Below are 15,475 nucleotides of genomic sequence, written 5' to 3'. Positions count from 1 at the left end.
GACTTCTTGGATTGTGAATTAAAACACACGTGGTCATTGCACTCCTTAAATTGCACCTGGGCAAACAATTTGAACATTCTATTTGAAGACATGGTAATCTCCATAATCAAACCTCTTTCAAAATGATATATCTTGCATGTTTTCTGTTGAATAAGAATAGTAAAACCTTTCTCAACTAGTTGCCTCATGCTCAATAAATTGTTTTGCAAGCCTCGAACGTAGAAAACATTTGTAATGATTTGTACAAAACCATTCACAAACATTCTGATATTTCCTTTTCCAGTAACAAGCATTTTAGAATTATCTCCCAGCTTTACTGTTTCTCTAAAAGTTTCATCAAAATCAAAAAACAGCTCCTTATAACCACACATGTGGTTGCTGCATCCTGAGTCAAGAAACCATAACTCCTCTATGCTTGTTGCCTTCTCATTTACATACGTCATCAATAATATTTCTTCTCCTCTTTCTGCATAGTTTGCCACCCCTTCACTCTCATTCTTTGGACACTCATATGAAAAATGTCATAGTCTGTGACAGTAATAACATTCAATAGCGGACTTGTCAAGATAACGTCTTCCACCTCCTCCTCCACCTCTGCCTCTACCTTAACTTGATCCTCAAATTCCTCTTCGTCAACCCAATGATTCTTTTGTTGTTACCTTCAATGCATGCTCCTCTATGATATGAGCATTCATACATTGTTCATGAACCACCAAACTACTTTGCAATTCATCTATAGAAATGACATCAAGATCTTTTGATTCTTCGATAGAACAGACTACGTAATCAAATTTGGAAGTCATGGATCGCAAGATTTTTTTCAATAATTGTTAAATCAGTCAAATTCTTCATACCATTTGACCTCATTTTGCTCACAACAGTCATAGTATGAGAAAAATACGTAGTTACAGACTCACCTGCCTTCATATTTAGCATCTCAAATTCTTTTTGAAGAGCTTTTCTTTGTACACGTTGCACTCGTGTTGTACCTTGATACTTCATTTTTAAGGAATCTCAAATGCTCTTGGCAGAATCCTTGTTCAAAATCGTCTCTAAAATTGATCGATCAATACTTTGGAAGAGATACTTCTTTGCCTTAAGATCCTTTAGCTTTGCATCTTCAATTGCCTTCAACTGAGCTAGAGTAGGTTGGACTCCTTCAATCACTGTTAGAATCCCATCCTCAATTAGACTCCAGTATTCTTTTGAACGAAGAAAGTTCTCCATGAGCATACACCAATGATCATAGTGTTCGTCCAATCGTGGAATTGAAGGCTGCACAAAACCTCCTTTTGTTGATATCTCTGATGCTATAACCAGGCTCTGATACCAAATGTCAAATATGTTTTGGTGTTTTGCTGAGAAATAATATAAGAGAATGGAAGAATGTTTTGTGTGTTTATTAACATAGTTGGAGACCATATATATAGCCTTTTAAAGAGAATGAAAACAAAAATCAAAATAAAATAACAGAATCCTAAACAATAGGAATTATTCAAGGCTAGAAATCAGCTAAGTCCTAAAGACTTGTTCAACTGGAAACAAACTCTAACACTGATATCTATTCTAGGAAAAGAAAGTTTACGAGAGCTAAGGATAACTTAAAGCCTCCTCTATTCCCTCTCCCGACCTTTTCTTTCTTCTCCCTAATTCTTAACCATCATATCTCTTGCACCATAGTTGAAGCATAGCTTCCAAACACTGAATAATTTTATAAATTACTGGTTATTTCTGATACAACTACAAAGATACATTAATTAATTAAACAATTAATAAGTTCATGGCCCAGATCACGGATTTGACAAGTTAAGCTACAATATCCAAGCTATTTTTTTTTTAATGCATTTTTTGTCCCTCAATTTTTTTTAAAAAAATACAATTTTACCATTATTTGTTATTGATGATCTATTTTTTTTTTATTTAACTTAAAACTAAACAATAATCTACTTTTGCCTTTTCAGTCCCAAGCGCTTGTCATGTTTTTTTTTTTTTTTTAAAAAATATATTTCATACAAAAAAAATAAATCATGAGCTTTATTGTCATATAATTAAATGAAAAATAATCTCTAGAATAAAAAATTTATTGAATTTGATGACAGGTATGAACTACATTGTAAGTTTGATTTGTTGATTCGAGTTCACTTTATCTTTCTTTTTTTTTCCAGTTGAGTGTTGCTTTTTACCCAATTTGTTTTTTGGTTTTTTTTTTTGCAAGATTATCCCTATATGTTTTGCAGGTCAACTTACATCAACCTAGGTAAATCCAATATATTTTTATTTCAATATTAGATAAAAATATCTTTTAATATATAACTATTTTGAATTTATGGTTAAAATCTATTTATGTTTTTAGAAAACACACATTATCGATACCTGAACTCTCTTATTTTAGCATAAAAATTTTTATTTCGAGTCACAACATAGAGCATACTAATTATATTATCATTTGATTAAATAAAAAATTTATTTTTTGAAAAAAATTATTAGACATAATTGAATACACATCCCTATTGTGATCAAATATCTTAAATTATATTTATGTCTGAATATTCAAAGTTTAATCTTTACTTATCATTAACGCCTTGTTTTTTTATATTTATTGACATAGATAATTCTTGATTTTCTGAATTAGAACCATGCATAAGCTTTTAATTGAGAATTTCTTTTTGTAGCAAAACATATATTGAAAAAGCTTGCATGTTCATTTTTTTACTAAAATATAAAATTATCGACCCGTGCTTTGATAACTAGTGCAACTCTCCTGTAAAATTGCTTTTGCAATCTGCAAGAATTATATACCAGTAAAAACAATGGGATGAGTTCAACATGCACGATGATTACATCAGATACTGCAGTGATGCAACTAGAATGAATACAAGGTACGTTCAATGGAAGAGCAACTACGCTGCATTTGAGACTACACAATCTCGAGTTCTCAGCATTTGAGCTTTTAAGCACCACTACAATTACAGGTCTCCAAGTTTCTGTCCTATTGAGTGATCTGAACTTTAGAATCAGCTATGGCACGTTGTATCTCTGATCTCGTCAGGTATCAACTTCGACTAGTTGTCAGGATCGTGATCAAATGGCCAATAACTGCTGTGACAATACCAAGCAAACCGCCAGCAATAACCTATCATAAAAAAAAAAAAAATAAAAAAAAAAGGATTATCAGAAATTGGTACATGTACAGCTTCCTGAGATCTATGTTTCTTGGAAATAGAAAATGTAACCTGCAACTCACTACTATTCATAGACAGGGAAGGGTAAGGCCCCAAAGCTGGGAAATAATTCTGATGGACGGGTGTTTATTCTCGAAGTTTGAAATCACAGGGAAAAGAGGCATTTCCATTCTTTACAATTTCACCATTTAAATTCTCGAAAGATAAAACTTTCACATGTAATTTTTAATTCTATGTATGCTAGAGAACACTAGGATCGCAGACATTTACATGATGATGGTTGTTCTTTAAAGGAATCAATGCTATGAATACAATTAACGCTTATGATGATTTAACAGCATCATCCACTCTGTGCAGTACCAAAAACTGATTGGTAGGAGCTGCATAAATAAATCATACATGCATCAAAGAAATCTTATAGGTGATCACAAGGGATTTGTCTAATACAATAGTACAGACCTGAGGTGGGGTGTGCCCAAGAAGTTCACGCAGCGGTCTGCTCTCAGAAAGAGGATGTTCAGCAGGGAGTTCATACAGGATTTGATTCAGGACCTGAAGAAAAGAAATCCTGTTTGAATACATGAAACAAGGAAACGAAGAGACTGCATTTCAAATGTGAAAAATGGATAGAGAAGCATCAGACCTCTGCTTGGCGTCCAGCCTGTAGCCTTACACCTGTTGCATCATACATCACCTGCCACAAAAATCCTTGTACATTATAGGCAAGTATTCATCCACGATGAGTAAAACCATAAAGAAGAGGGATGGGGAAAAACAAATCATACAACGCATGCTAATATCAATGCAATCGAAAACAACGACCCTCCGAAGCCCCCTTGGAATCCAATGGCCATGGCAAGAGCAGCAACTGTAGCAGAATGTGAGGATGGCATTCCACCAGATCCAACTAGTTGCTTAAGATCCCATCGTCTTTCCTTATACCTGCAAATCTAGGTATGCATAAGGCTCTTAGGGGAAACTAATCAACGTGAAAGCATCACAAATGCTTTCTCTATACAAAGCATTCCACAATTTTCGTAATTTATCACTTTCCCTCGATTGAATTTCGCAATCAAAGACCACCCAATAACACGATTCCTAGAATGCCAATTTGGGCTTCATATATATATTCCGTTAAAAGAAGTTTGATTCTCTCTCTCATACATTTATTTATCTTGATTTTTAGAGAAAAATGGACAGGGAAAAAAAGATGGTGTAATCGGCACTCTAAGTTAAAGACTTTAGCTGAGAGAATCGAAACTCATTAGAAGATTATCGAAAACAAGCGCGTATGCAAGTACGTACCAGGAGGTGAAAAACTTGATAGATTGGGCAATAGCGAAGGCAAGAAAAGCAGAGATCAGTGGATAATTCGTCAATATTGACTCCGACGACGATAAAGAAGCCCCCGAGTTTTGGATCGTCGTCGTCGACGACCCAGTCGCCATCTCAGCCATCCTCCTTGAATCGATCTCTCTCTCTCTCTCTATCTTTCAGAAAGGAATTGGAAGAGGAGTCTGGTTTCTCGGAAGGAGAGAAGAGAGTTAGTTTGTTTTCTTGTTACGACAGAGCATAACCTCTTAGAAGAAACAAAGGCAGCTTGGCCATGCTGCTTCCTTTCTTATACTATCAACTAACGGTCTTCGTTTTTTTTTTTTCTTCTTTCTCTCTCTCTCCTGACTTAACTGAATTTGCTTCTCTCTCCTTCAAGTGGCATCTCGAATATACCGTCGGAAGCATAACCTGCACTTAAATACCCTCCTCCTTTTTATTTACTACATTTTTTTTTCTTTTTGTTGCTTTGACTTTTGGATTTTTCTTTGGTGTTTTTTATTTATTTGCAATCATCTTTTTTCCAAGAAGATTATTTTGATTTTTGAAATTAAAAATAACTTTTAAAAGATAAAAAACATTATTTTAATATAATTTTTTTAAAAAAATACTTTAAAAAATAATTGTTAATACAATCTCCACTCTCAAAACTCACCACTAAAATTAATATAAGTAGTAATAATAATAATAATTAATATAAGATAATTTCAATACTAAAATTAAAATTAAAATGTCAATAGAGTTATAGTTAATTGACATTATCAAAGTAATTTGAAATAGAATAGTATATCCTCTCGCCATAACTTGTGCATTTACATAAAATGGAAACGTGCATTTTGTACTTCTCAACAAGGGTTGCCGAGTCTCCTGGGGAGGCCAAGACTTCTTCGAGCACCAAAACATTCAGCACGCAGCTCTCCTGATTATTATTATTATTATTATTTATTAACGTGGATATCAATCAGCTTACATGTCTATTAACTAATTCCATACATCCTAAAATTAATATCATATAAACTTTTAATAAACCTGATGGTATTTATATCCATCGGAGAAAAATAAACACACAGGATAGAACTGTCCTTGTGGGCATGTTTCAATTACTTGAATCTATTTCAATTTAACGTGTGGAGCTTGTATCCCCTCACGCCATCCTCTTGCTTGTACGAAACCACTTGAGGAAAGGTTTTGTTGACACGTTCTTCATTAGCTTCTTCAAGCATTGATAATCCAGATGAGCCTGTGCCCTGCAGCCAGAATGTATGAAAATGCATGGAGTGATGATAAAAACACAGGTCCTTCACTTATTTAGCTAGCACTTAGTACTCCCGAACTAAAAGATAACGTGGTCACGCTCAGCAGTCCCCAATGGAACTCTAGTCTCTAGCCAGTTTCTGTAAAATCCTTTCCCTTTGACATGCTCCTAGAATCGACCAAGCAGAAAAAATCAGATCGTGCACTATGTTCACTGTTGTTGATAGCAGACTATCCAAACCAGTATTGAGACGTCTATGACATTATTATTGATTTACCACCTTTAAATCTTTCTCTCTCATATAATTGATGCACAAAATACCTGCTCCAGTCTGTAATTGAAAAGAATCTGAGTGTGCAGTGCAAGCAGGACAAACAGAAAAAGGTCACCAATCATGTGGGTTGTATAGCTTGATTTATCTGAAATTTCACTCGTTCCTTTAGCTGTTACAAAGATTAAACCCCCTTGATTTGAAACAAACTATTGACCTAGCGAAGCCTCACTAAAATCAGCTTGAGAGATGAAGAGAGCTTACCTATAGTAACTCCGTAGTCATTGCAATTTGATTTCTGAAGTCATGTATTGACATAGACTGGTTTGAGGATGCATGCCTTTTCGTAATCCATAGATCCAACCAGACCACTAACTATCTGCAAGGAAACAACCAAACAAACGTATCTCGTTATTGAACAAAAGCTTAGCTTGGCAGAGCAAAATACTCTGAATAACTAAAGATATCTCAACATTTTATACCCTTCAGTCCCCTCCAAAATTGTTCCACGCGACATGAAGCCTGATCCTTAAAGTCTAGAGGGCATCCTTCCCAACAAAATTCATGAGTTCCACCTTCGCAGCTTCCATGACCACTTGGAAGTCAATCTGCGTATACCTTCCCCTGCAATACGAGATTAGTGAGAAGCACACTTCCCATTGATGAAGAAATTCAAACAACTGTCATGCACTATACACACATATATAGCCAGGGACACAGTAGCAAGGAAGTGGGTCAAGTGATTTAAAATAGATTAGAAGCTACAGTCTCCGAGTATCATTGCTCATCACTCACATTCTCCAAGAGCTACATGCATTAATCTACTCGTATGACAATTATGATGGAAGAAAGGAATAAAACTAAAGCTGTGCAGGAGTAGTTATCTGTTAAAAATAGAAACTGGCTTCCCCACACACATTTTACTTGTCAAGGACCGGACACCCTAGAAAACTAACTAATGCATTCCAGTAATTTTGTCAAAAATGTAAAGTAGTTTTAAGATACCAGAAATGAGTTTTAGACCAAGTTGTAGATGGATAGGCTGGGCTAGCAATGCCATGCATTATTCTTGCAATGGCTCGGGGGGTAAATTTGGCCTGTGAATTGCCCTGCAGAAACACCTGTATGCCAAAGATATGAGCACATAAACATAAGTTGCTTTGAGATGGAATATTAGTACACCTGTGGTCTGTGCATCCTGACCTTTATATCTGCTCGTAAAAAAGGGCTGCACAAAATAAATGACACTTTAATTGGTATGTAGTATTACATTTGGAGAGAAAAAAAAAAACACATAACAAAATAAAGTATATGGACAGGCAGAGAGCTAGGCATGATTTATTTTTCAATATCTAAGAACTATCTCGTTATTGGTGCTATTGAAGGCAATAAAGATCCAGTCCCACCTGCTTTGTCCCATCTTGTTAGGGATATCACGTCTACCATCATCCTTGAAGTAATCCAAGATCCTTCTTTGCAAACATGGTGTGTGTTGGGTACCATGGCAACCTTGCTTCTTCTCGCAATCATTCACAGCAAAGATTGCTGCGTTAAACATTGCATCTAGTTTTTGTACCTGATTTAAGAAATAGACAGGTGTTATGAGTAGATAACAAAGAAAAATATAAATACTATAAGAGCATGCAGCATGCGCCAATAGTCTGATTGATTAAAATGGACAACACTTCAATGATTTAACAGCTATATTGCATGATCTCAAAGTTAACTGACTTGGTGAAAGTAAATTTGCATCTAACAAGTATGAGGATTTGTATAAAGTCATCTCTTGCATTGGAATATGTTGCTATTGAGAAACATATTAATGACAGACAACATAAAAAAGTCAATTACCTTAAAACATTCGACCTCCAATAACCATTTTGTAAGATGCCTTGAGAGAGAACAAAAATCACTTGGGACTTCCACGATTGAATAACAATAGGCAGGATCCTTGACCTCATATGTAATTTCGCCCTTCAACTGGTATGGTTTAACAGACAAGAAAAGAAAGAGAGTTTAACAACGCAAACCACAGTTCTGAACCAAGGCAAACAACATCTATGATCTTAAATGTAGACTAATTCTGCACGTAATGAGCATTCCAATTTTTCACACGAAAAATTAAAGAAACAACTCAGAAAATGCTCCAGGTAGGATGGCAATGTTGTCATTCAAATTGAAAGAACGATATTCATACCTTCAAAACAAGCTGCAAGGAAACAAAACATGATTCCAATCACAAAAGCCAGCATGTAGTTTTGTGGCTGAATTTCAGGTTAATTGCAGCTCTGTTTGAAATTGCAATGGTGTGGTTGCTACTATGACATTCATTTAATCATTGTAATTCGTACTTTGCAACTATATTCAAGAACCAAAATATCTATTGCGCGTATCACCAATGTCCTGGGTCTCTTGAATTAGTGGAAAGTACAGAAGTTGATATGTGATCCACAAATATTAGGTCTTTGTATTTCAATAGAGAACCTGACCACTTTGCTCTGGCAAAACCTTGATATTAGCATAACATGTTCTCTTTCACTTTCTTTTTTTTGTATTTATTTTCTGATGTTTAAAGCATGCAGTTAACTTAAAGATGATAAAACGAAGGTTCTATTCCACGAAATCACTATAAAGAAGTAATGGAAATATGATTTGACTTCATGTTCAACACCTTTAAATTCTGTAGATGATTTGATAGCTCAGTAGTTGTAACCCCGATGCTATTTGCCACGGTAGGTATGTCAAATACATATTGACCTTGCTTAGTTTCAGACCTGAAACATCATGAACCATAACTCAGCACAAAGAATGACCTAAATGAAGGTGACAGTCATCAGAAATTAAGATAAAGTCTATACTCACTTTTTAAGAATTGCTGAAACCACATTATCCTTGTCAGAAAGTAACATTGGAGAAGTCTGCATTTACACATTTCAAGCATCAGTAGATGTAACGAAAATACTATGAGATGGTAAACAGATGTTCGCACAGCATCTTGAAATTTTCTTCTACTTCAAATAAAGTTCTAGCAAACTATTTGAGGTTCAAGCTTAATCAATCCAATAGATAGTGGATTCATTCGGCTTGTATTCTTTCTCAAAGCTAAAAATGGTAGTGTTGAGGGCTTTGGTTGATACATTTTTAATCACCCCCGCCCCTGAGCACAACCCACCAAGCCACTATAACACTCAAAAAAGGCAATAGAGAGGGGGGGGGGGTACATGGAATTTAAGTTGCACAGCCAACCGACCTTGTAGAAATTCAAAGTGCAAGTAACATTTAGCTGTGGAAGTAGATGAATGTATTGCACTTCACCCAACTCCAACTGTGTTAAGAGTGTGAGCATAACCTGTCAAAGTCAGAGCAACAATACAGCATTTCAGGAAATAAAATATACCAGATGAAATTCAGCAAGAGTGTGTGTCTGACTTCCTCCTGTTCGTGGTTTTGGGGCATTGAGAAAAAGTAGTGTTTATCATTTCGCATTGTGCATAAAATTTAACAAGTGATACTGGTAATTCAGCCAAAGCAATGATTCTAACATGCCAGGAGCCTCAGACTGAAAATGTAGAAAATGAATGCAGCATTAGTAAATAGGCAGAACCTCTTCTTTCATATCAAATTTGCGAGATGAAGATTCTTTGATCATTGCATGGATTTTCCCCGGGTGCTTCATGTCAGTGGAAAATATTTCACAGAGGAACTTGTTTACTGCATATTCATCTACTCCTTCACTGAAAACACAAGGTCACAGGTCAAGTCCAGATCTTGCACTTATAAAATAACAGCAACAGAATATACAGTTTATATGTGACCACCTGTGCATAAGACTTCGAAGCTTGAAATAGGTGGTATCATCAAAAAAGAGATGGCAATGGGACAATCTCCCATCTCGTCCAGCACGTCCAATCTCCTATAAAAGTATAAAATTTATTTCATTTGAGTAAAATGTAACATAAGGAACACTTGTTCTAGCAACCAGTGTTGGAACCACCTGAACATACTCTTCCAAGCTTTCTGGCATGCTATAATGAATTACCTGAAACAAATGCAATAAAAAAATTTACAACCTTTTCTATTATTATATTTTAAAGGAGATGCGTGTGTATGGTGATTGAAAATGTCGGTCCGCCAAGAGCACCCAAACTTAAGTACAGAGTGATATCAACATAATATCTATAACTATGGTATCGGGAAAACTTCCATAGGAGATCAATTACTACTAGCTGTGGCCAAAACAAATGCAAGGATGGAAAAAGTCATTGATACCATGTCACAAACTAGACAGCATAATCCCCGTTAGTGAAAACAGTTCCTTCTGTAAATAAAAAAACATCTTGCTTTCCTATGAAATCAGATTTTTGTATGAAGTAACAAGTCTAGAGCAAAAAACAAAGTGCTTCCCTATACGTCCATCATGATTTATATGTTACTACTATTGGCAAATCAGCTTCATGGTTTGCTTCATAAATGCATCAATACTAGAAAAGGTAACACGAATGCAGGGAACACACAAATTAAAGTTCAAGTTTTTTTGGTCTTACGGCTCCAACATCCCTCTTGTCAAGACCCATGCCAAAAGCCACAGTTGCAACAACCTTCAAGTATAAATGCAAGTCAGTAATCATGAAAATGAAATGTACCATCAACCTGCCTATCAATCTATACATACATATATAGATAGCAAGACAGAGAGTGATAGATTGATTTTTCTTACCACTCTAATCTTGTTTGAACAAAACAGTTCTTGTATACGACTGCGATCTTTTGAAGTGATAGAGCTATGGTAACTCTAAGTAGCCATTCAAAACCATCTCGTCAGACTTAATAGTTATCATCAAAGGCACAGTAACTTGAAAAAATCTATGTGATGCACAGCAGGCAAATAGAATACTAACCTTTGCTGAGATGCTGTTATCGCATAAGTATCTGCTTATTATATCAGTTTCAGACTGCAAATAAATAACCAATTATTAATCTTATGAGTTCTAACAGGAAGCTTTTAACACTGTGTACCCAATACAATGGAAAATAAACAAACACGTAGACACACATAAATGGAGAAAATTGTATTAACTGATTACAGAAACAACTCTATGCTCACAACAATTTAAACTATATTTTATTCCTTTCACAGCAATGACTTTGGTGCATAGTAAGCTGATCGGGAAATTCTAAAGAACTAGGGGAAGATCTCATCCACAAGTCAACAGCAGTGTAACAGTGCATTTAAGCTGTCAATTTTTTTATCTTAACAATTTATTAGAATGGAAACATAAAAAGTCAGAAATGCATATGGCTCATTACCTGAAATTTGCAGTATATAATGATGCTTTGAAGTTCTACGAAGGGAGGAGACTTAATTAATGTCAGCAAATCTTTCGTTCTGTTAAATTCAAGGTAATGGTGATAGGTGAGCTTTAAGAAATTGACTTAAATTCAAAAAAATATAGAATAACCAAAAGGAAAAAAGGTCATTTGCACTTGCCTATTTCCACTCAAAGATACTGACAATTGCATATTATCCCTCAACTTGGCATTTTGAATGAGGTTGGTGGAAGGAATCTCTAGAGCAGACATGATAGCATTCAAAGTTGTTGTAGTAGCAGTTGCAGTCATTGCAAGAATGCATCCAATATTGAGCCTGGTGCAAAGTAAAGATGCACGGAGCCTCATATATGAAGGCCGGAAGTTGTGTGACCTGTTGACAAAATGCAACTAACAGGGTAAGCGTAGTACATAAGAGAAACCCAAAGAAAAAAGAGGTAACATCCCAACTCACCATTCGGAAATACAGTGAGCTTCATCTACCACAAGAAGTGAAATGGGAATAGGTGAGAGAATCGACAAGAATTCCGCATTTAAGAACCTCTCTGGTGAAACAAAAAGCACCTGATATATAACCAAAGAACCACAGCCGTAGCAATAATGCAAGACGTAAGAAACACTGAAACATGGTGCCAAATGCCAATCAAAATTAACCAAAGAAGCGAAATTTAAAAATAACACGAGCATTAACCAACCAAAAAGAATACATAAATGCCAAAATATCAGTTGGTATTTAATAGCCCAACACTCAGATCGCAAAAACTTAAAAGAAAAAAGAAATAAAAAACCGCATCCAAGGCTTTCACTGAACTCACCTTTATGCCCCCTTCTTGCAGCAACCTTAGTGTCTCACTAACTTCTTGGGGTGTCTAGAGCAATTAACAAAATAATTTACATTAAACAACACAGTAAAATTTATGCAAGTAATAAGAACAAAAATAGAAGAGAGAACATAAAGTACCTGGCTGCTGCACAAAAGGCCACCTTGAATCATAGGAGGCAGCTGTTTCAACTGATCAATCATCAATGCCACTAAAGGGCTCACCACAAGTGTAACTCCTGAGAAAACCATTGCTGGTATCTGATAACACAGTGATTTACCAGCACCAGTAGGCAAAACAAGCATAGTCGATTTTCCATCTAGCACCATCTTGATTGCCTCCAGCTGCCCTTCTCTAAATGAATCATATCCATATATCACGTTCAGCAACCTCGCTAAATTCTCATCCGATGCCTCATTTTGCACCTCCAAAACCGCCTCATCAATTAACTCACACCCCTTCTTCGGCTTCTGTTGCCCAATTTCCGTGACCAAACCTTCCTCGTCGCACACGCTCTCCATCTCCACATCACCTTCACCTTTCGATTTTCGCTTACTTCTCCTATAAAATCCCCTGCTGCTCGACGCATAACTGCTTTTCTTTTTCCCTTTTCGGTTCACAAACTTCCTTCTACCGTGATTCAAATTTAGCTTCACAAAATTACCTTCACTGCATTTACGCAATTTCGCAGGTGGTAAAGGCGCATTGGCTCCTATTAAATTAGGATGCTTCTTAATGAAATTATTCGGTTTGTTTTCCGGTGGAGCCCGATCAGCGGAAACCGGCGGGCAAGTGAAGCTTTCCGACGGCTCGAAGTTTAGGGACGGCCTTTGGATTTTGGAAAAGAATGTAGATTTTGAGAAGTAGCCGGCGGGGAGGGTTTCGATCAGAGTTGGGCGGTGAAGATTGGAGGAGCAACGGATCTGGAAAGGTAGAGTCGAGAGGGGGGGGAGGTTGAGTGAAGTGTCGTCTAGAGAAGGTTGTGGAGGCGGTTCGGCTGGTTCAGATGGTGGTTTTCTTTGAGATTTTGAGCTAGAGGAGGAGGATTTTAGCCTAATTTTGGATTTGTGAGAGGAGAGCAGAGTTGGTCGCGGAGGCGGCGGCGGCGGCGGCATGGGGTTTCTTGGAGGAGTAGAAGAGATGTGGGAGCCGTCGGAGTCTGAATCGGATTCCATTTGGTGAGGAGTGAGAAGTCGGGTTTTGGAGGGATTATTGAAATAGAAATAGAAACGAGACTGCTTTATTCATTTGCTGATTTTCCCGCCAAAACTGTTGCGCTTTTATTTAATCTCTTGTAAAATGTCCGAAAAATATTTTTTTATTACTACCGTGCCATTACTATAGATTAAAATCTCGATCGCAACGACTTGAACACGATATGTCAGTCTAGCCGAAACAATTAGAATTTAAATTGATCTTTTCCACGTGATTAGATTGTACGTTGAAAAAGTGTTTTTTTATATAAAAAAGTTAAATTATTTTTACTTTAAATTATTTTTTTTTATATTATTTTGATGCAAATTATTCCCATGTGGTAATATTTTTTTCTTAAAATATTATAACATTCTTTTTTATAAGAAGTATTTTAGCCATAAAAAAACTATATTAGATCATGTACAAATCTCACCTCATGTGATGTCATTGATTTTTATATTAAAATTCAATGAAACTTATATTATCCGATGTTGTGCTTGTTTTTGAATATATTCATTTAATCTTATTTGCTTGCTTGTAAATTTTATTATAACAATTTTATTTAAATTGATCATAGTTAGGTTTTAATAATTTTGTTTGAATTGATTACCATGCTAATTTAAATTAATTATTAAATTGTTAAACAAGTGACATTTAAAAAAAAAGTATATTTGGCAATAGATTTGATGTAAAATGGCAATATGACATGGTTATAAATAAAAATTCAAAAAAATCAGTGCAAGTATTGTGAAATATAATGAGTCAATCAAATCTCAATTTTATTTAACTAAATTACTAGTCTGCCTCAAGCTAATCAATTTTATTTATTTTTTAACATGAAAAAAGAAGTGCATGCATTGCTAATCTTTTTTCTAGTAGTTTTTAATTTTATCAAAACTATGAAGAAATTGATTAAATGTGATTTGGATAATCTAAAAATAATTTAAATGACCAATAAAAACTTAAATTGACTCAAAATAAATATCAAATATGATTTTTTTATATAAATATTAAAACGACAACATATTTAAGCAATTCAGATCAGCTCAGGTTACTTGCTAATCTGCATATTAGGTTATGAAACCATAATAACCTCATATAGAGTAAATAAAAATAAATCACAAAACTCAATTTCTAATTAACAAGTAATGAAGGATACAATTGGAACACCAAATTCAATTAAAAAAAAGGACAAAAAAATAACCTATGTTAGCCTACTAAACTCGCACCCGAGTCATGAGACCGAGATAATCCAATAGAAAACAAATTAAAATAAATTATGAAGTACAATTTACAATCAACATAATGTTGATGTATGGAATTAAAAAAAAAATCTAATTAAAAAGGACATGTAAAAAACAACTCGAGTTGATTCATTAAACTTGTAACTTAAGTCAGGAGACGGGGATGCTTGTAAAAAGTAAACTCAAATAAATCACGAAATCTAATTCTTAATCAACCAAAAATCAAATGATGAATTAGAAAAATTAATTAGAAAAAAAGAAAAAAAACTCGAGCCAGCCGAATTAACTTGTCAAACTTATAATCTGGGTTATGAAATCAAAACAACATAATAAAAACAATTAACGAAATTATATAAATCTCAATCCAATGTTGAAAGTTGAAAAATAAAATTGAAATTAAAAAAATAAAAGGAACAATAAATAGTGTTTTGTGATGAGATAAAATATTTCAATATTAAAATTTAGATCATGATACCATGATCCATGGATTTGGGAGCATGGACAGATTAAGCCATGTGCATAATTTAGGTCCTAACGGCCTAACGGCCATATGAAAAATTAGAAAGGTAAGCTTTCTATAATTTGCTTCTTGTTGTTTCCTTGAAGATCTTTGTGCATGTATATAGTCAATTGACGGTGTGGACGGTTGATACGCGGATCTTTCTGGACGGTGGAGATTTTATCATGAGTCCAGGACCCCAATCCAAGGCCCCTTTCTCTCTCTCTCTCTTATTTATTTTTATTTTTTTAATAATGTGCAATTAACTAGTTAGCATCCATGAAATAAATAGTGTTTTGTGATGAGATAAAATATTTCAATAATAAAAGAACCATCCATGAAAATCAAA

The 15,475-nt window shown here is 35.0% G+C and overlaps 1 protein-coding gene across 2 annotated transcripts; it reads right to left on the bottom strand.

The window, feature by feature from the left end:
- Positions 1-2,762: 2,762 nt before the first annotated feature.
- Positions 2,763-13,381, bottom strand: LOC118048813 (ATP-dependent DNA helicase Q-like 5). Of its 2 annotated transcripts, XM_073411626.1 has the most exons (22): positions 12,330-13,381; positions 12,184-12,237; positions 11,823-11,932; positions 11,525-11,741; positions 11,348-11,458; positions 10,939-10,992; positions 10,758-10,832; positions 10,585-10,638; positions 10,035-10,079; positions 9,859-9,953; positions 9,645-9,774; positions 9,291-9,389; positions 8,903-8,958; positions 8,712-8,814; positions 7,892-8,020; positions 7,447-7,616; positions 7,244-7,268; positions 7,046-7,161; positions 6,523-6,664; positions 6,305-6,419; positions 4,488-5,761; positions 3,993-4,132 (listed from the first exon to the last, which is right to left on the bottom strand). In XM_073411626.1, the coding sequence occupies exons 1-19, from the start codon at positions 13,362-13,364 to the stop codon at positions 6,577-6,579; spliced, it is 2,766 nt and encodes a 921-aa protein (XP_073267727.1). In that variant the 5' UTR covers positions 13,365-13,381; the 3' UTR covers positions 3,993-4,132; positions 4,488-5,761; positions 6,305-6,419; positions 6,523-6,576. The 2 variants fall into 2 exon arrangements, with proteins under 2 accessions (XP_034914522.1, XP_073267727.1); XM_035058631.2 differs by lacking the exons at positions 6,305-6,419; positions 6,523-6,664; positions 7,046-7,161; ... (15 more) ...; positions 12,184-12,237; positions 12,330-13,381 and adding exons at positions 2,763-3,133; positions 3,642-3,734; positions 3,826-3,876 and having other exon boundaries at positions 3,968-4,124; positions 4,488-4,889.
- Positions 13,382-15,475: the final 2,094 nt, after the last annotated feature.

This window comes from Populus alba, chromosome 10, assembly GCF_005239225.2.
Source record: "Populus alba chromosome 10, ASM523922v2, whole genome shotgun sequence".
Classification (NCBI taxonomy): Eukaryota; Viridiplantae; Streptophyta; class Magnoliopsida; order Malpighiales; family Salicaceae; genus Populus; species Populus alba.
The sequence above is the reverse complement of the archived record's forward strand: the minus strand, read 5'-3'. Positions and strand labels throughout refer to the sequence as shown.